Source organism: Penicillium manginii (assembly GCF_028828005.1).
Source record: "Penicillium manginii strain IBT 31320 chromosome Unknown utg000001l:1.0-3466041.0:1.0-3467806.0, whole genome shotgun sequence".
NCBI classification, from domain to species: Eukaryota; Fungi; Ascomycota; class Eurotiomycetes; order Eurotiales; family Aspergillaceae; genus Penicillium; species Penicillium manginii.
The window spans coordinates 1,635,536-1,662,377 of NW_026643102.1; the positions used below are offsets into that span (position 1 = coordinate 1,635,536).

The 26,842-nt window shown below is 50.0% G+C and overlaps 11 protein-coding genes across 11 annotated transcripts; 6 read left to right on the forward strand and 5 right to left on the reverse strand.

Moving 5' to 3' along the window:
* Positions 1-495: 495 nt before the first annotated feature.
* On the forward strand, positions 496-1,452 carry N7533_000579 (endo alpha-1,4 polygalactosaminidase; the record flags this gene model as incomplete). The annotated part of the gene is made up of 1 exon (XM_057097229.1): positions 496-1,452. The coding sequence occupies one exon, from the start codon at positions 496-498 to the stop codon at positions 1,450-1,452; it is 957 nt and encodes a 318-aa protein (XP_056965722.1).
* Positions 1,453-6,012: 4,560 nt separating this feature from the next.
* N7533_000580 (spherulation-specific family 4 protein) lies at positions 6,013-7,525 on the reverse strand (the record flags this gene model as incomplete). Its single annotated transcript, XM_057097230.1, has 3 exons — positions 6,013-6,333; positions 6,662-7,019; positions 7,290-7,525. The coding sequence occupies 3 exons, from the start codon at positions 7,523-7,525 to the stop codon at positions 6,013-6,015; spliced, it is 915 nt and encodes a 304-aa protein (XP_056965723.1).
* Positions 7,526-8,311: 786 nt separating this feature from the next.
* On the forward strand, positions 8,312-9,610 carry N7533_000581 (NAD-dependent epimerase/dehydratase family protein; the record flags this gene model as incomplete). The annotated part of the gene is made up of 1 exon (XM_057097231.1): positions 8,312-9,610. One exon carries the CDS (start codon positions 8,312-8,314, stop codon positions 9,608-9,610), a length of 1,299 nt encoding a protein of 432 aa, XP_056965724.1.
* A 567-nt stretch (positions 9,611-10,177) lies between these two features.
* N7533_000582 (HECT-type E3 ubiquitin transferase) lies at positions 10,178-12,111 on the forward strand (the record flags this gene model as incomplete). The annotated part of the gene is made up of 4 exons (XM_057097232.1): positions 10,178-10,927; positions 10,961-11,215; positions 11,451-11,732; positions 11,791-12,111. 4 exons carry the CDS (start codon positions 10,178-10,180, stop codon positions 12,109-12,111), a joined length of 1,608 nt encoding a protein of 535 aa, XP_056965725.1.
* Positions 12,112-12,254: 143 nt separating this feature from the next.
* Positions 12,255-13,612, reverse strand: N7533_000583 (TauD/TfdA dioxygenase family protein; the record flags this gene model as incomplete). Its single annotated transcript, XM_057097233.1, has 4 exons — positions 12,255-12,502; positions 12,566-13,057; positions 13,132-13,340; positions 13,416-13,612. 4 exons carry the CDS (start codon positions 13,610-13,612, stop codon positions 12,255-12,257), a joined length of 1,146 nt encoding a protein of 381 aa, XP_056965726.1.
* Positions 13,613-15,187: 1,575 nt separating this feature from the next.
* On the forward strand, positions 15,188-17,140 carry N7533_000584 (putative transporter; the record flags this gene model as incomplete). The annotated part of the gene is made up of 6 exons (XM_057097234.1): positions 15,188-15,445; positions 15,516-15,844; positions 15,906-16,746; positions 16,802-16,920; positions 16,976-17,059; positions 17,116-17,140. The coding sequence occupies 6 exons, from the start codon at positions 15,188-15,190 to the stop codon at positions 17,138-17,140; spliced, it is 1,656 nt and encodes a 551-aa protein (XP_056965727.1).
* A 213-nt stretch (positions 17,141-17,353) lies between these two features.
* N7533_000585 (uncharacterized protein) lies at positions 17,354-17,734 on the reverse strand (the record flags this gene model as incomplete). The annotated part of the gene is made up of 2 exons (XM_057097235.1): positions 17,354-17,573; positions 17,652-17,734. The coding sequence occupies 2 exons, from the start codon at positions 17,732-17,734 to the stop codon at positions 17,354-17,356; spliced, it is 303 nt and encodes a 100-aa protein (XP_056965728.1).
* A 1,880-nt stretch (positions 17,735-19,614) lies between these two features.
* N7533_000586 (uncharacterized protein) lies at positions 19,615-19,869 on the forward strand (the record flags this gene model as incomplete). The annotated part of the gene is made up of 1 exon (XM_057097236.1): positions 19,615-19,869. The coding sequence occupies one exon, from the start codon at positions 19,615-19,617 to the stop codon at positions 19,867-19,869; it is 255 nt and encodes an 84-aa protein (XP_056965729.1).
* Positions 19,870-21,231: 1,362 nt separating this feature from the next.
* Positions 21,232-23,815, reverse strand: N7533_000587 (putative phosphoinositide-specific phospholipase C; the record flags this gene model as incomplete). The annotated part of the gene is made up of 4 exons (XM_057097237.1): positions 21,232-21,397; positions 21,786-22,386; positions 22,440-23,301; positions 23,423-23,815. 4 exons carry the CDS (start codon positions 23,813-23,815, stop codon positions 21,232-21,234), a joined length of 2,022 nt encoding a protein of 673 aa, XP_056965730.1.
* Positions 23,816-24,723: 908 nt separating this feature from the next.
* Positions 24,724-25,596, forward strand: N7533_000588 (glutathione S-transferase family protein; the record flags this gene model as incomplete). The annotated part of the gene is made up of 2 exons (XM_057097238.1): positions 24,724-24,775; positions 24,842-25,596. 2 exons carry the CDS (start codon positions 24,724-24,726, stop codon positions 25,594-25,596), a joined length of 807 nt encoding a protein of 268 aa, XP_056965731.1.
* A 297-nt stretch (positions 25,597-25,893) lies between these two features.
* On the reverse strand, positions 25,894-26,696 carry N7533_000589 (mitochondrial 54S ribosomal protein mL54; the record flags this gene model as incomplete). Its single annotated transcript, XM_057097239.1, has 2 exons — positions 25,894-26,141; positions 26,213-26,696. The coding sequence occupies 2 exons, from the start codon at positions 26,694-26,696 to the stop codon at positions 25,894-25,896; spliced, it is 732 nt and encodes a 243-aa protein (XP_056965732.1).
* Positions 26,697-26,842: the final 146 nt, after the last annotated feature.

Genomic DNA, 26,842 nt, shown 5'->3' on the forward strand with positions numbered 1-26,842 from the left:
TTCTTTGCTTTCAAACTCTGCAGACCTTCCACTTTTCCCCCCGTCCCCTCCCCCTGCATCATTTGACGCACTCAAAGCCACAGGATCTATTTGTTTCTAAATTATCATTCACCCGCCAAACAAACCCTAAAGTTCAGCTCGTAGGGTGACATCCCATCCCCATCCGCCTTATGGCGGCTGCCTAAGAGAATCGCCTCAAATCGCCCCCGAAAAGGCTCAGCCCCCAGTCCGGCGACCCTGGACCCTTTTTTTTCTCTTTGAGCTTAAATTTGTCTATTCCCCATAGCCACTCTTGATTTGTTATCTTGTCCATATTAATCTTTCTTTATCAATCACAATCTCACCCACAACGCCGATCCCGCGTCCTCTTGACTATGCCAGGTGGACCACGGTGATCTAAACCCCCGACCTCCCTTGATCAGTCAAATACATCTCGTTTTGTCTTGACCATCTTCACATTAATTTCATTCTATTATTTACTCTCACTCTACAAACATGTCTAAAGGTGGCTGGTGGGCCTGGTCCACGAAGAAGAAGGTCCTCCTCTTCTCTGCTCTTGGCCTGATAATTGTCGCCATTGGCGTTGGCCTCGGTGTTGGTCTGGGAGTTGGCCTGAATCACGGCAGCGACAACGACAATGACGACGACAGCGGAAGCGGAAGTGGAAGTGGTAGCGGAGGAAACGATACATCCACAGGCAACACTACTGTGAAATGGCAACCAGCAGTTGGTGTCAAGTGGCAGATTGAGCTTCTTTACCCGCTGAACAACACCAAGATCGACGCGGACGTCTATGACATTGACCTCTTTGACAACCCCAAATCCACCATCTCCAGCCTGCAAGCCATGAACCGCAAAGTGATCTGCTACTTTTCTGCCGGTACCTACGAACAATGGCGCGCTGATGCCGGCAATTTCACCAGCTCAGACAAGGGGTCCAACCTTGACGACTGGCCCGGTGAGCGCTGGCTCGACACCAATTCCAAGAATGTGCGCAAAATCATGCAGACGCGCATGGACCTGGCAAAGGAAAAGGGGTGCGACGGAGTCGACCCAGACAACATCGACGCCTATGACAACTCGAACGGCCTGAAGCTGACCCAGGACGATGCTATCGAGTTTGTCAACTGGCTCGCAGGGCAGGCTCACAGCCGCGGACTGTCTGTCGGACTCAAGAATGGTGGTGCCATCATTGGCTCCGTCATCAAGAACATGCAGTGGTCCGTCAATGAGCAGTGTGCTCAGTATGCAGAGTGTGATACATATGCCGCTTTCACGGATGCGAAAAAGCCTGTCTTCCACATCGAATACCCCAAGGGAGACGACACGAATAATGACGATGAAGTCACGACCAAGCAGAAGTCATCTGCTTGCGATGCTGACAGCGCCTCCGACTTCTCCACTGTCATTAAGAACATGGATCTGGACAATTGGGTGGAATACTGCTCCTGAGAAAACTTTGTCATGACACTTTAGATCTTTCTTTCTTTCAGCCAGCACTTATACTATGTACTCGTCAGCAATCTTGTAGCTTACTCATCTTTCTATTTCTCATTATCATTAATGCTTCCTTTCTCATCCAGGTCCCTCTTTACGTACAGTGCCAATCTATCATCCTCGTTTATAAGCTTGAACCCATGGCAGTAGTTGTGCCACCTTCTTGGCACAAAGTAAATCCATCAATAGTAATCAACATCATCGATGAGAGTTCCAACGCTCGCTTCGCAAAACCCCCGTGCCAACCCAATCCATCTAAGTTAAGCTCTACGGCCGTAAAAGACCCTCAGCCCGAAAACTCACCGTAGCTTCACTCGGATATACCCATGCTCGCCTTTTCTTTCCAGGTCTTCGGCTCCAAAGCCCTGCACACCATCTATGCATCAATTCACTAAGCACTAAGATGCCCAACTACCCCTATTTGTCCAAACATACATAAACAGTCTACGCCATATCCAGAGATCAAACCGAGGCGTGCGGTGCTCGCCTCAAGAGACCATCTTCTGACGCCTTCACAATTGCGGCGCCAGCGAGCCCCATTGAACCGAACCCATCCGGACCATGGTTTGCTAGCTCTGTTAGCGCCGTCTGTCAATACCCCGATTTCGCGCCACGGACTGATTTGGGCGCGAGTCAGTAGCGTGTAATCGGACTTCGTGGGTTTCACGACAGCCCTACCATTGCCTTGGTACACGGGCGGTGATCATCTCGTCCAAAGATAGATCGATGCATTGTCTGCACAAATGTACAGTGCACTGCGCAGGGGTGATGTCCTGCTGAAGGTCCGATGCCCCTGACAGACAAAGAGTTCTTTGATCCTGTCCGGATTTTATTTTTGATGTTCCATTGCATGAGGCGCAGGTGCAGACACGACAAGGCCACTCAAGTGGTCATTGCGTGCTTGAGCTGTGTGTGTGTGTGTGTGTGTGTGTGTGTGTGTGCTGGCTCGGCACTCATCCGAGGCCGAATGCCCAGCCCCAAGCTCCCCGGGTGATTCACGGAAGGCAATCGATGATTGATCCAACTTTTGCTTTTTCTTTTCTTGGCATTATGCTGGCGCTGCATAACCCCTGTCGAAAGTGGAGGAGCGTATTGGTCAGGTTTCGAGGAGGTTTCCTGTATTGGGATGGGGATTGAACAGGGGTTATTGACAAATGTAATTTTCAGTGCATTAGGGCGGGCGATGGTGGTATTATTCGTAAGTAACGGAGTACCCGAGGTTTAATGGTAATTGTCAGTAATTTGTGGTAATTTTCAACTTGTGGACAATACCCGGTAAGATTCAATCCACTTTGCAATGTCACGAGTCTTTCGTAATGCAAAACTCCCTCGATTTCCCCGCGTTGAGCTTTCTTTCTTCCCATGGTTCGCAACATGTCAACACGAGCTCTTCACCGACCAATGGTGCTGGATATGTCAGAAATTTAAAATTTGGCTTTGGAGCATTAACTTTGAATCGCTCGCCCTTGCAGAAACGCGTTTGAAAACGAGATTGCTTTTTTGTTCCGCACCACCCTGGTTAGGCCCCACGACGAAGCCACAGCCAAGCTAACGTGGCAAACTAATTACTCCTCTCCGCTGGATGAATAGAATACTGCGAGCACAGTGGTGGTGTTTTGCCCAGCCTTATGCTAAATTTTCCCGCGCTTTGCCGAGATCTCGGCACAAAAGGACGCCGGTGAAACCCATCATCAAAGACGTACTCCGTACGGAGTACGGAGTATAGTACTCACACTTAGCGCCATCTCCAACAACTCATGATCTGATTTATCAAAGGATCTACGACCCAGCTTCTACTTCGGACAACCTACCACGAAAGTAGGAAAGAAAAAGCAATAGCCTTGTGCATGTCAATGCAAAAGGATCGAGGCGAAGCGCTAAGATCGGCAGCCCGAGTGGCTCCCGAGCGGATCTGCCCGTTCCTGAACGCGAACCCATCGCCCCCAGGATAATTGGTTCACACCCTGAGGGAGAACGTCTCTCGGGCTCGAACCCACTCTCTTCCGGACTCCACTTGAGCCGTGCGAGGGCCAGATCATTGCCCGAACAGGCGTGGGCGAGAGGGCACACTTCAAGATCGTGCAACGACGGCCTCCCCTGTTGTCCTAAGCGAGCTGCACGATTAAACCTACTCCGTATGAAGTCAGGGGTAGTTTTTTCACACACTGCCAAGATATTCCAGAATCCCATGCGGTGGGATTCGATCATTCCGGGTGATGAGGCGCTCGCATGGTGACCATTTGAACGGGTCTTATTTGCCTCGAGACTGAACAGGAGTTCGTTCTTGTCCTGCATGCCAGTTAAATGGAGCGCTTGCTCGGTTAAAGTTCTATTAATCGTTCGCCCCTAGGGCCCGACCCTGGGGGCGGCATATGTGGGCATGATGGCCCCCGGGGCTAATCAACAAACGGCCCCCGATGTTGACTTCACGTACTGTACTTCCTCTCACTAACCATCTATGTACTCCGTACCTAACCCCCTGAATTCCCCGCCCGCTTTCATAGTGAAACAGTTCAAGTTTGCGAACAGTACGCGGCCTCATGCACTTCCTCCGGCCTTTTCATTAGCCTCAGTCCTACGGAGTAGTACTCCGTACCTGGTCGATTTATACCTCTCAATGGTTAGTGCATTCGTAATCCCATGTATAGTAGTCTCGGATTAACTCTCCCGAATACTCAGATGAGCTAGATCGTCTATACTGATCGGAGAGATTGCCCGCTCTGTTACTGATTTCGTCGCTAGTCTCTTCGGTAGATGCACTGCCGTCCTTAGCCTGGGGCTACCGAGAGACGAATCGAAACTCTCAAACTCTCATAGACCATGGAAGATGGAGAGGCAACCCGGGCCCGACACAAACATATGTCCGTCTGCCACGAGGAAATGGCACCCGCCTCTTGACTGATACATGCCAATGACCAGTCCAATCTATCGGGGAATTTTTGTGAGCTTAACAGGGGGCTAGATTGGATAGAAACTGCTACTACTGCTATTGGGTACGATGAAGTCCCTCCTTGTTCCAGTATGACGTCGAGTCCGATTTTTAATATTTTGTGTAACCGTTGTACGAATTGCTGGATTGCCCAAATGCTTCGATGTATTATTAATTTTCCATTATGCAATTCGCTTCCGAACTCGGGGAGCACCGTGTGTAACCGGTTCCTGGCACAGTAAGCTTGAATCTGAAATTTTCATTTCAAAAATCTCCGACTTTTCAATGCCGCCTTTGGAGAAGGATAATATTAGTTCAAAATACATCTAGGGCCCATAAGGCGGCTTTTCGGTGTTTCTGTGCCATTGCAGCGTTGTGATGTAACACCCATAGTAGCCCCGTCTAGAGTAGATCTTTGTCAGGTATCACGTTGTTGTCTCAGGTTCTCGGGTCCCCCCACCGCTCTTCCTAGCTGTTGATTAATCAGTAACACTACGTCAAATTGCAGGACCCTGGAATGATTTCATCTGTATCTGACTATTTTTGGACGTCTCTACTACCGTCGTAGCAACGTTAATCTACCTGCATATCCCTTTGAGACACGCAGGGAGAATGCTGTTAGCTATGTTTTAGAGTAGGCAGATGCGCTGGACCTTTGGACATTGGGAGATGTGACGGAAGTATGTTATTGGTCAATCTTGCCAAGTAATGTCTCATGGTGCAGTGTACTGTCTCCCCGACTGGCCAGGCCAGCGGTAACTTGGGAACAAGAGTATGGCTTCATCTGTTTTTACAGTAGGGAAGGTGACTTATCACTTTCTTTCATTTTGCTTTTGCTTTTTCTTCTAACTTTCAGCGCTTGAAGAAACCTCAACTCTCCTGCCCGACCAACCATTTGGATTAAGTCATTGGCTTTTCTAATCACGGAAGTGACGAGACTGCGCTCCGTAATTCGTAGCAGCAATTCGCTTCGAGTTGGCTGAGCTGGCGCTCGAAAATCACGATGCCCAGCCAGAACTATGGATTTTGAAACGCCACGAGAAAATGCCGTGCTATTGGGAGCAGTCTTGTCTAGTACTACAGTAGACTAACTGGTTGGGGGCGTACGATGTACGAATACGAAATCTAGTTTGAAAATTACACAACGCTAGGCGGCCCGACTCCGCCTTTCCCAGAGGGGGAGTCTACACCGGTTCCACCAACATCGTCCTTTTGTCTTCTTTCGGGATATTTTTATTTCCTCAATTTATCCAGCCTTGGCATTGCTCTCGGACTCCCAAGACCTGCAACTAGCTTCTTAGGTCATTCATTGGAGGCAAGCAACAAAAGAAAAGTCAAAAACAGGAAGTGGTGGGATTTCTACATCATTTCTGGCAGACGATCTTGATGATTGGAAGACGCGAGATAGATCATAACGTCAGCTGGACTGAGTTGGTAGGTTGAGTCAATACAAAACAATTTAATCATCATCTACTATTCCAAACTAGTATTAACTAAGAAAATAACACATCATTCAACACATCATGACTTCATTAGAACAGACCATAGCGGAATATCCCCTCCCGGCAACACCATCAGGCTCATGCTCATGCCGCCATCAAATCGACAAACTCGCTCCACTGGTTCCCAAAGCTGGCATAGTAGTTGATACTGAGATGAGTGATGAAAAGCTCATCCGCCACCTTGCGGGCCTCCTTCACTAGTTCGCGCAGCTTCGATCCCTCCACGGTGTCGGGTACTGAGTGGATCACGGCACAGAGCTGCGAGCGATTGCTGTCCGGGATCGCCGTGAACAGGTTAGCTCCGCTGCGCGCCTCAAAGGTGTTGTAGGTTTCTTCAAATACGACAGTTGAGTCGGCCGAAGATAAATACCGAGAGTCTGGGATAGCGCCAGGGTTGTGGACGACCTGGGTGACAGGGTTAGCTTCAGGGATTCGCTTCGAAAGACCAGAAAGGGAAACAAAGGGCTTTCAATAGTAAAAATGGAGTAACTTTGGGGAGATTTTTTATTTTCTCCTTTTTTTTTAACCTCCGGTCCAAATAGGAATCAATGGTTGACATGCGTGGTTCCGGGAATAGAACCACGCGTGAACCAGGGTAGGGATAGTGGGGGGATGGGATGGGGGTCGTGAATCAAGCGGTCATGCAAGGGGAATGAGGCGCAAGTAAATTCAAAAATTCGTTCGGGCAAAAGAACTAGAATGGAGAAGGGAGAATTTGAAAAAAGAAACTCACAAATGGGTCCGAACCAAGCCCTTTCAGACCCCTGACAAGGTCCGTCATATTTTGCAGGTAAGCCAATGAATGGGCACTGTATGCCTGGGGAGTCTCATCGAAGAATATACCCCGAACAGCTAGGTCCGGGTTTGAGGAATTCGTCGGCCACGCCGCGTAAGTTTCAATGTCCTTTTGGACCAGAGAAATGTTACGCTGGGCATATGTAGTGTGGACGTACCCCAGAAGACGAACATTGGCGTGAGAAGCGAGCTTTGGAATTTCACGAGTGTAATTCGCATCCGGCAGCGAGTTGGGCCCTGGTCCGTTTCCTGGGTTGATTACGACAGTAAAATTGACGTCTGGATGGGTAGAGATCCTGTATGGTTTCTGGAATCAGCATCTTTGGGGGCTTTTTTTTTGTATTTTACTGGGATTTCTTTTTCAAATGCTATGTTGGGAGAGTGAGTATGGCATGGTGGGGATGCTCTCTGATGTGGTCGCCCAGACCAGACGGCATGATATTATTCATGTCGCAACTTGTATGTGGCGGCCTATACCAGTGGCTTGGGATCGAATTGGGCTTGGGGACCGGGGAAGGGATCGGGGAGGGGTCTGCATCGGGCTGAATTGAAAGAGTGAAACATACACATCTTCTAGCGGAGACCATGCCCCGGGGGCAGGGTACACATAAAGTGGTACGAAAACTTTGGACTTTGGACCCATGCTGTTGTTGTGTTTCTTGCGAAGAGTGGTGACGACGACAGGTGGGATGACGGCGGCAAGAATCACGATGAGAACGATAAGGCCTGCAATAATTCGAGATCGTCTCGATTTAAGACAGCCGCGCGAACTCACGTGCTTCTCTGTGTCTGTGGTAGACATGTTGGTGGACATGGGTAGAAAAGGGTGGAACCAAAAAAAGAAGGGAGGGAACCAAGTTGAAAAGGAAATGTAAAGTGGATTCGAAGGGGACCAGAATTGCTATTGTTCCATATAAAAAACCGCGAAGTGAAACATAGGTATTGGCAGTTCGGAAAAATCGAAAGTCGACCAGGCCCAGCCCTGCCCCGTTTACTGCGTCGCCCCAAATCGACCGAAGCGGGTCTCAACCATGAGGTGCAGGATCTTAGATCAGAGCTATGCAAGTTTTGGGCCCTGCGCCATCCACTGGAGGCGCTTAGGGCCTGGAGAAAAGAAAAGAAAAAAAGGGACGGAAACACAAGGTCCAGCCGCATCACCGGCCCACCACGGGCATCCTGCCCGACTCTTCTTTGGTTGCACTCACTTTTGCCCCTTCTGTTCGTTTTTTATGTCGGCTTATGCGTCATCAATTGAGTATTCTCATGGTCCATTTTTGCCGGTGAGAGGAGGTTGCTGATTCATCGTTCATTCGGTTGTCAAAACATGCCACAATTGGCATAATCGAAGCTAAACGAGGACTGAAGGCGGCCAGGCCGCATGGGGTCTCCGTGAAGTGTATAAATCAAGCGTAGCGGCCTGTGGGTTCCGGCGGATCTCATTCACTGTCTCATAAAGCATATAAAGTCCTCTTTCTTTCTCAGTGTGGTAGAGAATCTGTCACAAAGACGTCGACATCAGTTGTTTGTCAACACAACTCCACCATCACCACACTCCCCACTTCTTCATAATATTTAATCACTGCCAATCATGGATAGTCGTCGGAGGTCAGATGCGAGCACTCCTGTGGAGACTGACTCGCCTGCCTCAGTGGACACACCGGCCACTGAGTCGTCTGTGCTTTTCGACAATCTCGATGAGCTTCTGCAAAGATTGCCATCAGAGAACCAACATATCCTCGTCACCGGTGGTTTGGGTTTCATTGGAAGCCATACCACCCTGGAGTTGCTCAAGGCCAACTATAACGTCATTGTCATTGACAATCTCAGCAACGCCTTCAAGGTAGTCTTCGACCGCATCAGTGACCTTGCTCAAAAGTTCCACGACGAAAATGGAACCAAAATGCCATCTTTGAGGCTACACCAACACGATTATAGAGATACTGCATCTCTCCGACCTCTGCTGGAGGAATACCAACTCCCATCACGATGGGGAAGCCCCAAATCTAAGATCGCGGGTGTGATCCATTTTGCGGCTTATAAGGCCGTCGAAGAAAGTATTCGACACCCGTTGAAGTACTATGCCAACAATGTCGGCGGTCTGATCGACTTCGCAGCAATTCTTGGCGAATTTGGCATCAAGACTTTCATCTTCTCTTCTTCGGCAACTGTGTACGGCACTCTCGCAACTTCGGGCCTCCCGTTGAAGGAGGAGCTTTGCGTACACAAGCAAGAAGAGTACACCGACGACGCTGGAGTTGTGCAAACAGCCCAGCCCGGATCCACGGGTATCACGAATCCTTATGGACGCACAAAATGGATCTGCGAAAGTATTCTTGCCGATCTTGCAGAGTCTGATTCCGAATGGACCATCGTCGCGCTTCGATACTTCAACCCAGTCGGATGTGATTCTTCCGGTGTTCTGGGCGAGGACCCGAGACAGGCTCCGACCAATCTGCTCCCTGTTGTCACCAAGGTGATGACTGGTGAGTATACTCAGTTGCAGATGTTCGGAAGCGACTGGGATACTGTGGACGGCACTGCAGTCCGAGACTTCATCCATGTCACTGACCTGGCTCGTGGTCACATTGCAGCTCTCAGCACTGCGAATGAAGGGAGGTTGATTGAGAACTTCCGCACATTCAACCTCGGCACAGGATGTGGAAATTCTGTGTTGGATGTGGTCACTACCATGGAGGCTGTTTCTTCCAAGCCCATCGCTCGGAAAGAAGCCGATCGTCGTCCCGGTGACGTTGGCTACTGCGTCGCAGTCGCAGACCGATCCCGGGAAGAGCTCAAGTGGAAGACGGAGAAGTCTTTGAAAAATGCTTGCGAAGATATTTGCAACTTCTTGCATGTTAGCGGACTGACCCCGCAACAATCCTCTTGATTCAATATTTTGTCTTGAATATTTCTTTTTTCTTTTGTCACGAACATTTGCATATGACGATAAGCCTGCTGTTGGCACACTCCTGTGAGACTGGCTGTGCCTGAAAGATTTCCTGTTTTTTTTTTTTTTTTTTTTTTTTCTCTTTCGGAAGTTTGACGATATCGGATATTTGATTAATAATGGCTGGAGATGGTCCTGTGAGCGACGTTTGTTGAGCATCTTGTTCTTTTATATTTTGTTGATTCTCATGTATGTACTTCGATTTCTGGATACATCTGACCGAAAAGCAAGCATTTCATTACCAGAAACCATGAGAGTACCGTAGGCGGTCATGCATATTTCGATATCAATGAGAACAACCAGGTTCCGATGACGCTGGTTCCAAACCTGGCTGGAGGGTCAACGTTGAGGCTGACAGCCGAATTTGAGATGTCAATCTGCACGTGAGTGATATTTGTCACGTGATGGTTCACGCGCCAGCTTCGACCGCCGAGCCGAGCTTCCTCTGTTGTCTTGATCTACACAAAGATCGACCCCCAATCATTCCAGGGTGGAAAAGGACTGGAAATGTCCTGCTCAGATACAGATAGTTTCCTCTATCTACACGCTGAGCTCCTGCCTAATATCCGCCAAATCACCCTATATGTTTCCCTCCCCCAAACCAGTGTACTAAATAACGTCCGACCGACCGTACAGCTATCAGAATCCTGCAAGGCAGTCACAGTCTCACTCTCCGAGCCTTTCCAAGATGTCTCAGAGACGATCAAGCTTCCGGCGCGCGTCAACGGCGCGTCTCGCCGAGCATTGAACACGAACATCAGCCCAACAATCATGCACAACCCCTCCCACTTCAAGGGTACCAGCCACGACTACTCTTTTAGGATGCAGATCGATGCCAAGGACCCGGCTCTCGTACCTCGCGACGAAATTATGGATGATTACGTACCCTGGACAGCAGCAGACATGTCCTGCTCGACCCGTATTCGTTGCCGAAAGTGTGGCGCGACCTTCCTCGATCCAGCAATCTCCGCAAATATACCGGAAGAAGAAGGAACTGCGAATCCGGCTAAATGGGCATGGAAAGATTTACCAAGTGGGAATTGGGCGGAGATGATGGACTTCTGGCACTGCCACAAGCCTGACCCCCACGAGGACGATCCAAAGTCCGAAGCCACCGCGGCTCTCAAGCTTGAGGAGCAAAGTGCCCAGGTTAAGGGATACGGGGCAGCTAGTCGTGTTGAAGCGATTCCTGCTACTGTCTTGATCGATGTGGCTACTTTCCTACTGGCCGAGTCCGACTGTGTAGGGTTGAAAAAGGTGAGATCACCCAAGATATCATATTATTTTCAGAAATTGAAATCGCTTCATACTTTGAAATCCCACTTTCCTTTTCATCCGGGCAACCAGAAGGAGACCATTTCGTGCCCATGGGGTGGCTTCCGATACTATTGCCCTAGAGGGATGTCTGTGCATATCGCGTTCAGTCAGATGGCAGCCATTTCGGCATTTGAGTCTACGGCTTTGGAAGGCAGATATCCTCTCTCGCTAGATGGATTTCGCCAACCTTTGCTGACTGTCTTGGAAGTTGTTGTGGCTGCTGTCTCAGTTCGTTTTCTAAGCACTTTCTTCGTTGCTAATGGCGGTCTGGGTTCTTTGAATCCTTCCCAGAACAGTGGGGCCGCCATCGCTTTCGAGGAGGCACATAAAACACCATGTCTATACATCTTGCCCTTGAGCATTTGCTGGGCTTATATCCAATCACAAATCGCATACTTCCTTTTGCCTAAATGTTATTTCTTGTATTTTCTAGAACCAGCTCTGCTAACTCGCCATTTTTTAGAGTGATCAAGAGGAAGCCAAATCTAGTACGGAGGCTTCAGAACAACATACATTAGAGTGTATACACTGCAACTCCATTATCGGCATGGAAGATTCATCGGCCAATGGATGGCGATTACTCAAGGCAAATGTATCCTTGAACACCAATTCTGCGCCTGTTACGGAAGAAGAATGGCAAAGTCACCCCGAAGAGATGATTGTCGCGGCCCAATTGCTGGAGCTGATCGAGCGTGAGAGTGCTCGAAGATTTGTCGTTCATTGCGGCCAAAAAAGTGGACTATTGGTATGTGCTTCCTCTGATACACTAACATTAGAATTCACATACTCACATTTGCTTTCAGCTCTGGGTCTTCAATCCCGACTTACGATATTCAAATTCATCTTCCGGATACAGCGTCAACGCCCAACAAGCCATGAAAGTGTTCTATCAGAACATCCAGGACGTTGACAAACTTCTCAATCCAGAACTCGGAAAAGTCAGCCCACTGTCGGTGGAAGAGCTCGAACTTCCCTCATCGATCCTGCAATCATTATCATCCTCCCTCGAAAAAAGCAACAACATGCTTCCCCTTTCAGCGAGAAGGTTCAGCGAATGGCATGTCGGTTTGTTGAGCCGGTTCAGTCGTGAACAAACGGCTCCCTCGGTTTCTACCTCGGTCTGAGGACACACACATGTCTATGCCGCCTATCTCTATTCCACACGGCACATCATCAAACTACAGCTCACGAAGCACATGTAATCGGCATATTCATCGATTTGGTATATCATTAATCCAATCATTCATTACAATCAAATCCTTCGCCTCTACCCCTCATAGGGAGTCTCATACGGCTGCTCAGCTTGTGGAGTCAACCGGGCAATGTGTCGACGCTGACCATCCTCCCAATCGAACACGGCAGAGTGGGATGCCACTCGGTTATCCCATACGACCACCGTCCCAGACTTCCACCGAACACGGGCCTGCAAATCTTGCGACAGCGCGATGTGGTCGTACAGGAACTTAAGAAGGTAGTCCGACTCTTCCTTCTTGTATCCGACAATAGAACGGGTGACTAGGGAGGGTCGTCAGTACAGCTATTGGGTCATTCCAAGCAGGAGGGCGGAATGAGACTCACATTGCGGGTTGACATAAAGGGCTTTCTCGCCCGTTACCGGATGCGTGCGAACAATCGGGTGCTCTGAAACAACAGGATCACGGCGCGCAATACCGCCGCCATTCAGGCTAGCATTTACCTGCTCAACGCCCGAGTGAATGGCCTTGAGTCCGTGCAGTCGCTTTTGGAACTCTGGTGAAAGCCGCTTGTAGGCCTGCACCATGTCGGCGAAGAGGGTGTCACCGCCGGTCGTGGGACCATCGAGAACATAGAGGAATGTTGTTCCGGGCGGTTGCTTTTCGAAAGTGACATCCGAGTGCCAGGTTATTGTGTTGGTGCGCTGTGCCAGGAAATTGGCGCCGGTGCGATCATCGGCGCCTCGGAAGACGAGATGGATTTCTGGGAAGCCCTTGGGGGCACCTGATGTTTGGTGGATGTGGTGACGGCCGAAGTAGCCGGCCCAGTCGACGGCTTCTTGGATGGGGAGGGATGCGAAGTCCTGGTCGCGGAAGGCTATATATAGCGTTAGTTTTGAATTTGAATGGAAATGAAAATTGACCTTTCGGCGAAGTGGAACTTCAACATACCAACTACTCGACGTTGAGCAACGTATAGAGCCAGCTGATCCTTGCCAGCCTGGGAGAGCTTGCTCAATTGTACATTGTGGATTTCGGAGCCGATGGAAGGGGTGATTTGATCAACTTGAGCGGGTCCATCCTTGGGGAAGAGGTCAGGAAAAGTAGGGTCTGCATCTTTCCCGTGATCGTAGTGCTCGAAGAGTGTCAGGGGGGGATATCTAAGTCAACGTTAGTGATGTTTCTTTGCGGTATCTCCCAACGACTTGATTCGTTCGGTTTTTGATATTGTTTACCTGGCAGTTTCATTGTCCCAGACAGGCAGATAGTTGGGATAAGCGGCCGGCGCAATCTTGTCGGTGCCCTTCAACTCCGGATCTTTTTCATATTTATATCCAATCAAATTTTCCTTGTTATGGCCAGCGTCTGTCTTGTGAGCCACCTTGAATGTGGCATCGCGGAGACCGACGTTCTCAGTGAGACCAGGGGCCATGATGTACGGTTGAATGGAGGGTTATTGAGTACTGAACTCCGGTGATGGCTTTCAAGGTTGATAAAATATCTGGAAACTTCGAAAACCTCAAGTTCCAAAGTCACTACTACTAGTACTCGAGTCTAGCAGTTCACAATATCAAATTTCCTTTACTGGAGGAGCAGGTCCATTTTAGTTATATACCAGGCAAATAATGCTCCGACTCATGATTGCGCAATGACAAAGTGAATCTCTCGCCCGAAATATGGTCCGGAAATGCTTTGTCAACTTGAACCTTGAAATCTGCGATCAGTACCTACTCTGGCAGGTCGACTGCGGGGTGATCGGGTGGTCGGAATACAATCATTTCTGTTGGCCTTGAGCTTCGTTATGCATGTCACAAATGGCGTGATAATAAGATTGTAGCGACCAACCGGACCATTTGGGGGAATTTTGATGGCGTGCGACTAGGTATACCCCAAAAGACCTAAAGCGCACAACTCAATAAAATAATACGGGTTGTCTGCGAACTTTTCTTGTTGTTGTTCTCTTCTGCTCTGCTTGTTCCCCTCGATGGCGTGCTCCTCGGCCGACCTCACGCAAAGCAACACCAACTTGAACCCTCGGCTCTCGGTGATTTTAGCGAGTTCTTTCAAAAAGCCAATGATCCAGAAGCACTGCAGAATACTGATTGGCACAGGGATTTAATAATTTGGCTTATGGCTTTGTCGCTGATTGACTAGATTTAGCACGGAGTAAAGAGATAACCTAGCCCCGACGATTTTTTAAGATATTGAGACAGATAGAACCCTCCAACAACACTATGAAGATCACCATATCTCCTTCAAGTTCGCCCCTGAAATCTTGAAAAGTCGAAATTCTTGCTCTGGGATGGATTCACAATTATAGAAACCAGAGCAATGACGCAGCAATTCGGGTCAACACCGCAACTCCATCAAGTGGAGCATTCAGTGGGGTCGAGCTAAAACGACATCCATGCGTATTCCACTGGATTTGACTCGCTGAGCCTAACGTCAGTTCAAACCGTCTTGCGTGCTTCGGCCAACCCCCATGTACCATTACCAGTTGGGTCGGAAGTAGTGAACGAATTAAGCGGCTCCCAGTCCTGCCTGGATCTTGTCTGCCCCTTTGTTTCACTCTAGATCACGGCATTTGTCCGCCTGGGTCTACTTTGTAACGCAATCCGGCCTCGCCATGAACATCAGCACGAGCAAAATTATACGGAGCACTGTCAACCCTGTTCTTTCACCCATTGGGGTACCTGACCACCTTCCTGGTTAGAAAGGGCCCGGGCAGCCGACGTGCAGCAGATCGGACCTAGATGCACGCTTCGATCCACCTCGTGGCTTATCAGTAGCGACTTCAAGGCTGAGATCTGGTTGTCCGCGTCTGCCACAAGATATGGCGTGATAGAGGGCCAAGATGGCTGATAGTCAATTCATGGACCAACTTTTTTTTTTCTCGTGCTTGCTCGGGCCCTTCTTATAGCTGGCAATGTCCGTTACTTTCTAGATCAGTCTCAACCGTTTCTGCTTTGCTGTACCAGATCGCATTTCACGATCCATAGTCGCAAACATGGCGATAGAGGAGGCGAAGACTACCGGCTCCGATGCAGAGAACTATGATACCAAGGTCGCGCCGCGAGTTGAATCTGCAAGCGACTCCGAGTCTACTTTGACCGGCCACCGAGAGACAGCTAAAAACGTCGACTGTGCTTTTGATACCACCGAGGATCCCCGCTACTACAAGCCCATCCCGGAGTATGAGGGCTACCATCGCTGGGACCCCGAGTTTGAGTGGACCGAGGAAGAGGAAAAGGCCGTTGTGAAAAAGGTGTGTTTACAAAATCGTATCAATGCTGATTTGGCTTCTATGAATTAAATTTACTGACAACAACCTGCAGATTGACTGGCGCGTCTGTACCTTTGCCTGCGTTACATTCTTTGCATTGCAGCTCGATCGAGGAAATGTTGTCCAAGCTACATCTGATAACATGTTGGGTGATTTGGGTATGAACACCAACGACTACAACACCGGACAGACAATCTTCCTTTTGACCTTCCTATTCGCGGAACTTCCATCCCAACTACTTTCCAAGTGGTTCGGGCCCGATCGCTGGATTCCCGTTCAAATGGTTTCTTGGAGTTTGGTCGCTGCCTGCCAGGCTTTTGTTAAGAACCGAAGCACCTACTTTGTGACCAGAGCTCTACTGGGTCTTCTCGAGGGTGGCTTGTAAGTTTTCTTTTTACATTTTGATAAGCATTACTTTTTCTCTTTACTAACAATTGGCAAGTATTCCCGATACCATCCTATTCCTCTCGTTCTGGTACAAATCCAAGGAGTTGCCCATTCGTCTCAGTTACTTCTGGGTTGCTTACCAGGGCACTTCAATTGTGAGCGCATTCCTTGCCTTCGGATTCCTGCATATTCGCGGTTCAGACGGCACAGGTGGCTGGCGATACCTATTCGCGTTCGAGGGCCTGATCACCGGTTTGATCGGTATCATTGCCGCCTTCTGGATGCCCCCTTCCCCAACCCAAACAGCCGGCCGATTCCGTGGCAAAGACGGATGGTTCAATGAGAAGGAGGAAAAGATCATGGTCAACCGTATCCTTCGCGATGACCCCAGCAAGGGTGGCATGCACAACCGTCAGGCCGTTACTCCCCGCATGTTGTGGCATGCTCTCAAGGACTATGACATGTGGGTGATTTATCTGCTGGGATTGACCTGGATGATTGCCAATACGCCCGCGACATCTTATATCAGTCTGCAACTCAAGTCGCTAGGCTTCAGCACTTTCCATACCAACTTGCTCACCATTCCGGCATCTGTGATCTTTATTCTCAACTTGCTAGTCTGGACATGGATTTCTGAGAAATTCAACATCCGGTTGCTTCTTGGTGTCGGTGCCGAGCTATGGGCTATCATCCTGCTTATTGCTCTCGAGGTGCTTCCTGCTGGTGCCAGTCCCTGGGCTCGCTGGGCACTTTTGACTCTGCTCATTGGAATGCCATACGTCCATGCCATCGTCGTTGCAATCACATCGCGTAATGCAGGTACCGTTCGCACTCGAACCGTTGCAACTGCACTCTACAATATGATGGTGCAAGTTAGCAACATTATTGGCAACAACGTGAGTACACAAAACTCGGATATCTTGGTGACTCCCAACTAATAATTTTGAACAGATCTACCGGGAAAATGATAAGCCACTGTATCGAACTGGAAATGCGGTGTTGATTGGTCTCGCGGCATGGAGTTTGGTAATGTTCATCATTGCCAACTACTACTACGTGTGGCGTAACAAGTTAGTCATGATTACCCTAGCTCACTTCTTTGAATATCATCTAATACAATGACAGGAAAAATGCCGCCGTCTGGGACAACATGACCAGTGAAGAGCGAGAGCGATACGTGGCCGAAAATCAACATCTCGGCAACAAGAGGTATGTCACCCTATTTTCGCGCAAAATCAGGTACAATAACTAATTGGTTCCCATAGAGTCGATTTCCGCTTCCTGCACTAGACGAAACTAGACCACGCGGGCGTTGTCTAGAAAATAGGGATAAACAATTATATTCCTAGATATAGAAGTAGACTAAGTACCCAGCTTGATGTATGGGTATAATAATTATGACTATATTCAAACAATCATCAACTCTTTGTATATCTCAGATAGATCTATTTCGCCAGGACTAACCCTGAAGAGCATGCTTCTGTATTCCCTGTAACAAGATGTCTATTCCCCAATCACATATTCGCACCCCTCATCCCCGATCCAAACCTCATGGACTTTGCCGGCCGGTACATCAATTCTGGCCCCAGCACCAAAAGTTTCTTTCTTGACTTGGCCGCCGTGGAGGCTGGAGTTGTCTTCTGGGTAGGTGACTGTGAATGTACCTCGGCGAATGAGGTGGGTTGTAAGACCATCATGCGTGTGAGGCGAGTAGTAAGCATTACTAGTAAATTGTTAGAGCTAGTGATACATCACATGTACTACCAGATAGTCAAATATATCGACATGCCTTCCGTCTGACCATGTGAAGACATGTTTGAAGCCCCAGTCTCGTACCAGGCGCTCGCTCTCCGACCGATTACCGATGGGGTATTTTTCCGCCATATTGCGTGTGCCCTCGAGTGAGCCTTAAGAAATCGGTGTTGATATCCTCGTGTTTCAGGATTGACAGTGTTGGTCTATTATTAATGGAAGCAGCATGTGTGGAGGGGCGTGATGTCATCACCAACTGTCACGTGTCTATCTATACGCGAACAAAAGTACGAACGAGGGGGGTTCTAGAAAGTCGATCGTGAACTAAAATGAGCCTGAATATACGAAAAGCAAGACTCAAGTTGGCTCTTGAATAGAAAAAATCAGCATGTTGATGTTGACGTCGACTAGCATACAGCGCGAATGGACTCCACATGCAAAATATTCGGAGTCAAGATATCAAAGCCACAAAGAGAGGGAGGGAAGCCCTCGTCTTGGAACACTGTTTTTAGTTCCTGTGACCGAAATAGAAAAAAAAAACCCGATGACCCTATCATCTGAGTGGGTGCCTCTTCGGGGCCCGTACCGATGATGGTGGTAGAGGCTTCTGTCGGAGAGACTTTGAGACGAATTCCCGAATCGTATTCGTGAGAACTCCGTGGAAGTGGTTGGAAATGGGAATGAAACGCCGTGTAGTCGCTCAATGCCCTTTTTTTCAACGCCGTCATATGATGCATCCTCATTTTGGAGGTCTGGCGGCTGACTGGCTTCTATTTTGGAGCCAGCCCATGGTGCGAATGGAATGGTAAATGATGGCGAGAATCGGAAGAGGTATGTGGGACTTCAAGCACAGGGCGTATGACAGACATGACAGCTCTTTCCCGGGATAACCCAGACCTCTTGTCCCTTTGCTTGACAGCTAGGACACCGGACACCGGGCATCTAAGATGGAATGTTAGCAGTTTCTCACAAAAGTACCCGGGCTGGCCCTGGAGTTCCCAGTACCAACGATTCAGTTTGGCGGACGAACCTTGTTCACGGCGGGGGAGGCCGAGCACACGGGGGCGCCACACTGCTGGGAGTTGGTCATGATTCTGATTGAGGACGATCTCTGCCAGTGGGTGGATGTATAATCTCGAGTCACTGCGTAGTGCCTCAGGCTAAAGCGAAATCTTCGAAGGGCAACAGCTTGAACAACAAGGATAATCCAATTTCACTTTCGTGCCTTCTTTTTTTTTTCTGCTCTATTAAACTTCCAAATTTTGGAAGAAGACTGGGCTGAAAGGTCCTTATAAAGCACGACGACCGAAAGGGGAATGGAAGCGCAAACCCTCGTCGTCTGCGTCTAAACCCAGTTTTTGCAAGCCCGCGATCGAGCCAAATCTAATCGGTGGGTTTGAAGATCTCAGGATTTTCTGACTCTTCTTTTCGGAAGTTCCCGTGGGAAAAAGAGAGTGCTGGTTCCATTGAGACTGGACGAAATTTGGAGGCATCGATACTTACGATCGACCAGTCAGGCAAGCTTGGCCTGAACCAGGGATCATGGTGCATTGCTTTTTGTTAGCGCGGGCGCCACTTTCTCTCAGCATCCAATTATCATTACAGACTCGGCTCCTCCCGAGTAGTCCGAGCACGGAGGTGTTCGTTATTATGTTTGCTCTGCATCCATCATGCCTGCTCCTGCTGATACCCTGCTGGTATTGCTCCTGCTGCGATGCTGAGTCGATGCCGGTGACGAAGCGGACGAAATCCATATCGGGTACGGAGTACAAACAGCGAGAAATCAATCTAGTCATGGTGTGTGCATCACGCATCCCGTCAATCAAGCCAGGGCTTTTGGGGCAAAGTTGACGTATCAATCTGGAACCTGGGGGCAGATCGCGGCCTCGGACAACCTCGGCGGGGGCACTGCGGTCAGGGGCTAGGCGAGTCAACGCGATGGCTTCCGATTATTGGTCCATCGAGTGCCATGATTGTCTTCCCAAGTCTAAATGTTTCTATACGCTCCAATCATGCGGAACACTGCATGCCAATTCGAGCTGTCAGCGGGTGCCACGCGTGAACCCTCCACACTCTTCATATCCCACCTCCACGACCGTCTATCTATCACGACAGAGACCCTCTCGGCTGAGACAGCGGCTCGCTCAGCCTGGCTTCTTGACAGATGTGGTGATGTGACCGAACAAGGGCATAGTCCAGAATCCACTTCCTTGGTCCTCGGCATCACATTCCCAAGCTATGCCGCTGCTCCACGTCAATCACTGTGAGAGAGACATTCCTCCATGACTGTCACTCGTCACACCTCATGCCTCAACCTTATCATGGAATCGGAGCATTTACCGATCACCTCTGCTTCCCTTTTCTCTCCCATTGCCGCATGATGATCAATCTGATGCATGTCGCTTGGCATGTCGATCCGCCTATCCTTTCCACCCTGACTGGCCCCCTGTCCCTTAAGCCCCTCGGGACGTGCACCGCAAACCGCCCCCACGCAAAGCCTTTCAACACCTTTGCTTTCGCTCACCGATGTTCCAAGGTCTCAAGAGTAAATGGCCATCCAAGCGCTGTCCAGGGGCTGCTCTCCTGGAGCGGCACGCCGCATGGTAACCCACCTTAGTGGGGCTGAATGGCGCGCATCATGCAGCATAACTTTCTTGTTTGCTTAGGTAGACTAATGCAACCACCGGTATCCTGCTGCTGGCACTGCATTGCTGGTCCGGGCTACCGCATGGCCGGCGCTGTCGTATGTACCCAGACGCTTGGCCTTCCACGTTCTCGCCAGTCCAGGGTCACCCTTGTCAGCGTGATTATTTACGCATGGAAGCCCACCGTTTCCATTTCAATCACCTCAACATTTCCGCCCAAAAGTCTCGCCTCCTAGGAGGGGCGCTATTGAATCCTCTTTTTTTTTTGCTCCAGTGGACCCTTTCAATCATCAGCATTGCCGCGCATGCCGCACTGTCCAGCCTGGAAATGCACTACAGCATGCGAATTCTTTGCATAGTACAGTACGTCGAAGACTGCTTGTGGTACGCCGTGCAACGCCCAATTCTTCAGGTTTACCTCTTTTAGTGCGTAGCATTTCTGCCATGCGCTGTTTGCTGCAGCCTTGGGCCCTCCCAGGAAGCTGTGGCACAGCGGTCACACCGGAGGCGCTGGAGCCTCCTTGCTTTAACGGCATTGCATTGAATTGTCACTCGCGGCCGTGCTCATCTGATCTCTGAAGATGACGAGCTCGGCCATCACTCTCGGCAAATATCCCATACATACATATGCTATGGCCTTTTCGCATCGAGGATCAGCAGGCTCAGGTTCAGATGCCATAGTGGAATGGCATGCAGGACATCGCAGAGCCCTCGCAGGAAGATCACGATGTTAACCCACTCTAGATTAATAGGATGACTGGACGAATACAACTTGTGGCTTGTCGGCTTGTCATATGTGGCTGCGTTAAAGAAATCTGATATGTGGCACTCGACTGTCTTTCCCTTGACTACGCTGCGCGATAAGGAGTATGGGCTCGTGATCTTAAAAGAGAGATACATTTGAGCCCCTGGATCCGTATAAAAAGAATATGTGCTGCACCGCAGAGAGATTCCAGACAAAGTGACCCATCACATGCTGTTTGCTCAGGACGTCTTCTTCGTGATGCGAACCAATAATATGCCCCCTGCCTTTTCTCCGGTGCTGTCGAGAAGATGGACGAGCCGGTAGCCTTCTCGAAGTCGGTCAAGCCGAATGCAAGCCCACGCGGCCAGCGAGTCACGACCGATCTCGTCATCCTTGATTTTGAACCTACATCGTAGAACGTCGTTAGCAGGGGGTCATTCATGATGGTGGTACAACATGTCCAACGGATGCCGAATGCGGGGAACCGGAAGAATGGTCTTGCACGGTTCTCTCCCAGAATTATGCAGCTCTGACCAAGAAGAGCAGCTGCAAGATTCAGGAGCAAGCCCGTTTCTAATATCTGGCCAAACAGCTCTTGCATGACAAGTTCTTCAAGCTCGATATCACAAGGATCACCCCTGTCGATGCGGCTATGTGATACAACTGCGCGAGGCACAGGCGGCAACAGCAGGCACAGCAATGAATTGGGGGGGGGGCGGGAGAAAAAAAGAAAAAGCAAAGAGAAAGAAGAATAGACCAAGCCAAGGTCAAAGATATCCGCAGTTCAACGTACCGGAGGAAACTTAGCTTCTCAACCACCCCGCTCACAGCCGGAAACTCCAATTTCTGCCCCTCGAAATCCGGGTTGATGCCCGACTTACTCTTTGTACAGCGACGATAACTGCTCTTCTCGGAATCTGAGCTCACATCGTCTTGTCCAACAGCAACCGGACTGTCGGGTTCCTCGACATGCAACTGGCAATTTACGTACGGGCGGAACCATTTCTCGCTATGGTCGCTGGGCGGGAGTGATAAGTCCTGAGCGGCGAAGACTTCGATCGTGAGCTCGAGCGTCTCACGACTGATACTATTGGCGTGTGACTCCGAGCTCTTGTATCCTGTCGGCTTGATGACCCATCCTTGCGTGCCGGCGAACATCCCGTGGTTGAGCATCATGCCTTTGTCCAGGTTCTGCCAGTTCAATGCAACTAACTGTGCGCCTCGGCGCCAGTAGAAAGATGGGTCTAGGTTGGAAGAGTTGACTCGGAACGCGAAGGGGTAAATGCGCATCATGGACAACCGGTTGTGTTCAAATAGGGCGTCGCGATGGTTCAGGTGGGCATCTCGCGCTCCCTTTTCAGACAGCGAGAAGATATGGACTGGGTCCTTGGCCTCTGTCACCAGTTCAGTATTTCTCTTAACCTGACATTGAAGTGCCAGTGCTTACCAGGCTGATCAAAGTGGCTGAAGTGATATGCTCTTGTATAGATAGCCAGCTTTGCCAAAGCCTCTAGGATCTTAACAGGTTTCACAGGCTTCGGATTCTGCGATGCGGACTTATCCTCAAGTTCTTCGGTTTCACTCTCCTCCCCCTTCGTCTCTTCGTCGATCTCTTTTGTCCCCTTCAGCGGCAACGACTTGGTCTTGATTAGGATCTTTCCCTTCAACTGTGCCAAAGTTGGCAGTTTTTCTGTCGGTGTGTCAGCCGGGACCTCTACCAACAATCCCTTCCACGCCTCGTGGATAATATCAACCATAAGCTGCTGTTGTTCTAGATTGGCATGAACCTCAAAGCTGATGATTACTGGCAGATCACTCGTCTTAAAAGCGCTATCCCTAATCGCATAGGCAATCTCACGGAAAGAAGCTCCTTTGGTCAAAGTGTGTCCGTGCAAGACTCGCGGCTCTCCCTTGATGGCTCCTTGGGTCGAAGGCGGCTCTGAAACCGACTTGGGTTCTTCTTTTCCAGCATCTGCGCCCGCACTGGTGGATATATTCGGGGTCTCTGCTGTGGTAGACGATGATGCAACAGGGGCACTGGCATCTGAGGCTTTGCTTTTGAGCCCCAGCTTCGCGCTGATAGATTTGGGCAACTTTGAAACGAGCTTTTCTTCAGACTCGGCTTTTGCCATAATCTTCTGCTTAAGCCGACTCTTTACTCCCTGGTTTGCCACCTTTGCTTTCTTGGTCTCGTCTTCGGATTCGCTGCTACTCTCGCTGCTTGTCTCTTCATTCTCACTCGTGTCAGGTGAAAGCGGCTCGCCGTCCCAAACATCAATCTCAACCGAGCGACACCCACGTAGAAGGACCTAGATATGTACTAGTATCAGCCACACATTCAGAAAGCACTGAGCAACCTTATCCTCAACCTTAAATCAATAGCGTATCAAGCTATCGCGTTGCAGATCACAGGCAGCTACTAGTACTTACCGATGTATACGCACTTGCAGCCGCATCACTGTACAACTGATTACCCGTCAGATAGGTATTATGGCTGGAGGAAACAAAGTAGTCCGAGAGGGGAGCCGAGCAATCCAGCACCTCAGCAGGAGCCTGGGCCCTTGAATCCTCATCCTTCATATACGAACGAAAAGCATCGATCGAGGCGAGAGGGTCGGAAATTGACAAATTCGTATCAGGGACGGTCTCGGCCTGGACATTCTGGCGGAATTCATTCTTGGTCGTCTCGGACGCCACAATAGACTCGTAGATGCGCAGTAGATGAGTATCAATCCCGACATGAAACTTATCGATAGGCTTTGACTCTGATGGGTGCAGCGAGAGATGACGCGCCCGCTCGACGAGACTCTCCACTTCTTCCATGGTTTTGGCAGTAGTGCTTCCTGCCAATAGGAATTCTCCGGCAGCGCAGGGCCTCTTAGTCAAAATTGGAGAATAGGTTGAAAGCGACTATTCCAGTTGCAGATGTTTGGGCCCTGGGATGGAGCCTAGCTTGCTCAGGTACTCTCAACCGAAGCGGGGAGGGAGTCTAGCGGGAGGGCCGATTGGTAGGAGATGGAGGGGGCCGCAAGGTTGATCCTATTCAATGCAACGTCGATATAGATCCCGACACCCACGCTGTAGCTTGAATAAGGCTGTTTTTGTTCGTTTGGGGTGATTGCTGAAAGAATCCAAAGAGTAAGCAATAACACATCCAGAAAAAGCCACAAAAAAGGGTCGGGGCCACGTGAAGCGGGATGGACCCTCCACTCCGCATACGTGGCTGTTGACTTGGCAGTCTTTTTGAGTTATGTTGGTTGGATATAGAACTAAATGTGATTCCATGTGGATTTTCTATATTTGCAGCTTGGGATGTTAGGTACCGTCTACGGTTCCATGGAATGACACTGCATGGAACCAGGTCGGGTCAAAAACGGCTAACCTAGGTACGAAGTACTGATATGTCTAGCCTTCTTCGAGCGGGGCATTGCGAAGGTTAGCTCGGGGACTAGATAAAATCCTATCATGGGAAGAGATATGGGATCAGGCCTCCCATTTTCCCGGGAGCTAACTCGTATCTAGCAGACCGGCTCGGACAGCACCACGGATTCTTATAAATCAAGCCTTGTGGTGCATTGGTTAGCCAGTCCCCCCCGCTTTCCCCCAACTATAAAACACCTTGCAATCACTCCAATCCAAGAGAATGACCTGGGCAATCAATCCGAATATTTCAATCCTTGCAATAGAATTGCAGTAGAAGCACCGTTTATCAACATACTCGAATATTCACAATGGCACCCTCCGAGCCCGTCCACTTCTTCGATATCATCTCCACCCTACCAGGTAAGCCTCCCCTCACGAATTCACAAATCAATAGAATTGACCTTAACACCTGAATACCCAATCCAGGCTCCTCAAAATCCTGGTCCCCAAACACTCTCAAAGTACGCGCCGTTCTCAACTTCAAAGGCATCCCCTACACCCAATCCTGGATATCCTACCCAGACATCGCCCCTCTTCTCAAAAGCCTCGACGTCGCCCCAAATGCAACCGGCACCCCATACACTCTCCCCGCAATCATCCACAAAGACTCCATAACCACCAACCCGCACGGCGCACTAATGGACTCCCTCCCCATCGTCCTCCACCTAGATAAGATCTTCCCATCCCCTCCGCTCTTTCCCTCTGGTGACGCAAGCTACGCGCTCCTCGTCGCACTGGGTAAAGTCGTTGGCGCCATGGGCCCTGCAGTCCGCCAGTTGATTGTGCCAAATGTGCCCCAGCATCTGGACCCACGCGGACAGGAGTACTTCAATCGAACCCGCGCGGAGACTTTTGGAAAACCGCTATCAGAAGTTCGGCCCAAGGATCAGGCCGGGGTAGATGAGATTTGGAAGATTGTTGAGGCGGAGAGCGAGACGCTGGTTAAGATGTTGAAGGGGCGGGATGGGAAAAGGGGACCCTTTTTCGAAGGGGAGAAGGCGGGGTATGCCGACTTGATGATCTGTTGTATATTTGCTTTCTTTGAGCGCATGGATTCTGCTTTCTTTGAGAAGTTGATGGGTCTCGGTGATGGGGAGGTGAAGGCTCTTTGGGACGCGTGTAGGCCTTGGCTGGAGGGTCAGGGTGAGGAGAAAGAGTGGCCGATTCCTGCACAAGATTGAGCTCAATACCTATTCCGATGGCTGTATTATTTACGGTGGAGAATAGGACTGGGGATGATATGGTTATCGCTGGTGCGGGAAGGAATGATTATGTAGATCAGTATCATTGATATATATGCCACAATCGAGAAGAATCAGTCGACGTAATAGTACATGTTGGATGTTCGGGTCTGGGGGAGGAGATCGGGGCCGGTCCAGATCGAATACCGTGGGTTCCCATCAGATGGGAACCCAACCGCTTGAGTAAAAACACAAATCGCTTCTAGGATGACTGCTTGAAGCCCAAGCAAAAACTTTTTACAGACCACGCAAGAAGTTAGACTCCTTGATCGCCTTTCGTCGCGCCTCGCGTGCGCTCTTGGTGACTTCCGAGCGCTTGTCCATGCCATCAGTAGCATTGGTCAGACCATCGGTGGGAGCATCGCTGTTGTAAGAAGCGGGTGTGATATCTTCGGCGTGGTGGTGGGCGGGAATCTTAGGAGGGAGTTTCTCGGTGCGCGCGGCGAGCTTCTTCTCGTAGCGCTTCCGTTGCTTCTTGTTCAGGGCTGTTATGGAATATCATTAGTATGCACGTTCGAATTGATTGATGCAATCAATAGAATAGGGATCAACGTACTGGCCGGGTCAATACCGCCCTTGTGAGCCTTGGCCTCTTTGCTGGCATCGCCCAGCAGATCCCAAAGCCAGTCTGGGTACTCGTGGTCCTCCTTGGCGAGCACCTCGGGTTTGTTCTTAAAGTAGTTCAGGCCGTTGATCTTTGTACCAGCCAGGCAGCTGCTCGGCGGGCGTTGTGTGGCCTTGGTAGCCGCAGCCGGGTTCACATCGATGTGAACCTCCCCGGGGGTGCTGAAGGGTTGAGAGACGCCGGGGGTTGCGGAGGAGATAGCGGAGGGAGCCGTGCTGTCACCGGCAGCGGGTTGACGGGGAGTGGAGGGTGAAGGGGGAGCAGCCACCGAAGGGTTAGGTGCCTTGTCACTGTAATTCCTGAACTGGCTCCGAACAATGGGCAGTTGGCGCGAGGATAATGATGCGGTCCATGTCGCGGCCTGTTGTTGCGGTAGCCGCGAGAGCATGCTTGTCCGGCAGCTTCTGCAAATCATGGTGACGGAGAGCGGGGAGAATCAATTGAGTCAGTTTCCGCGGTCCAGTAGCTGTGGCAAGTAACTTGACTTGCTCGAATGTTCTGCGGGAACTTGAATGATCGTAGAGTCGCGGCCACGCAGAACAGAAAACTGCGGCGTGGACC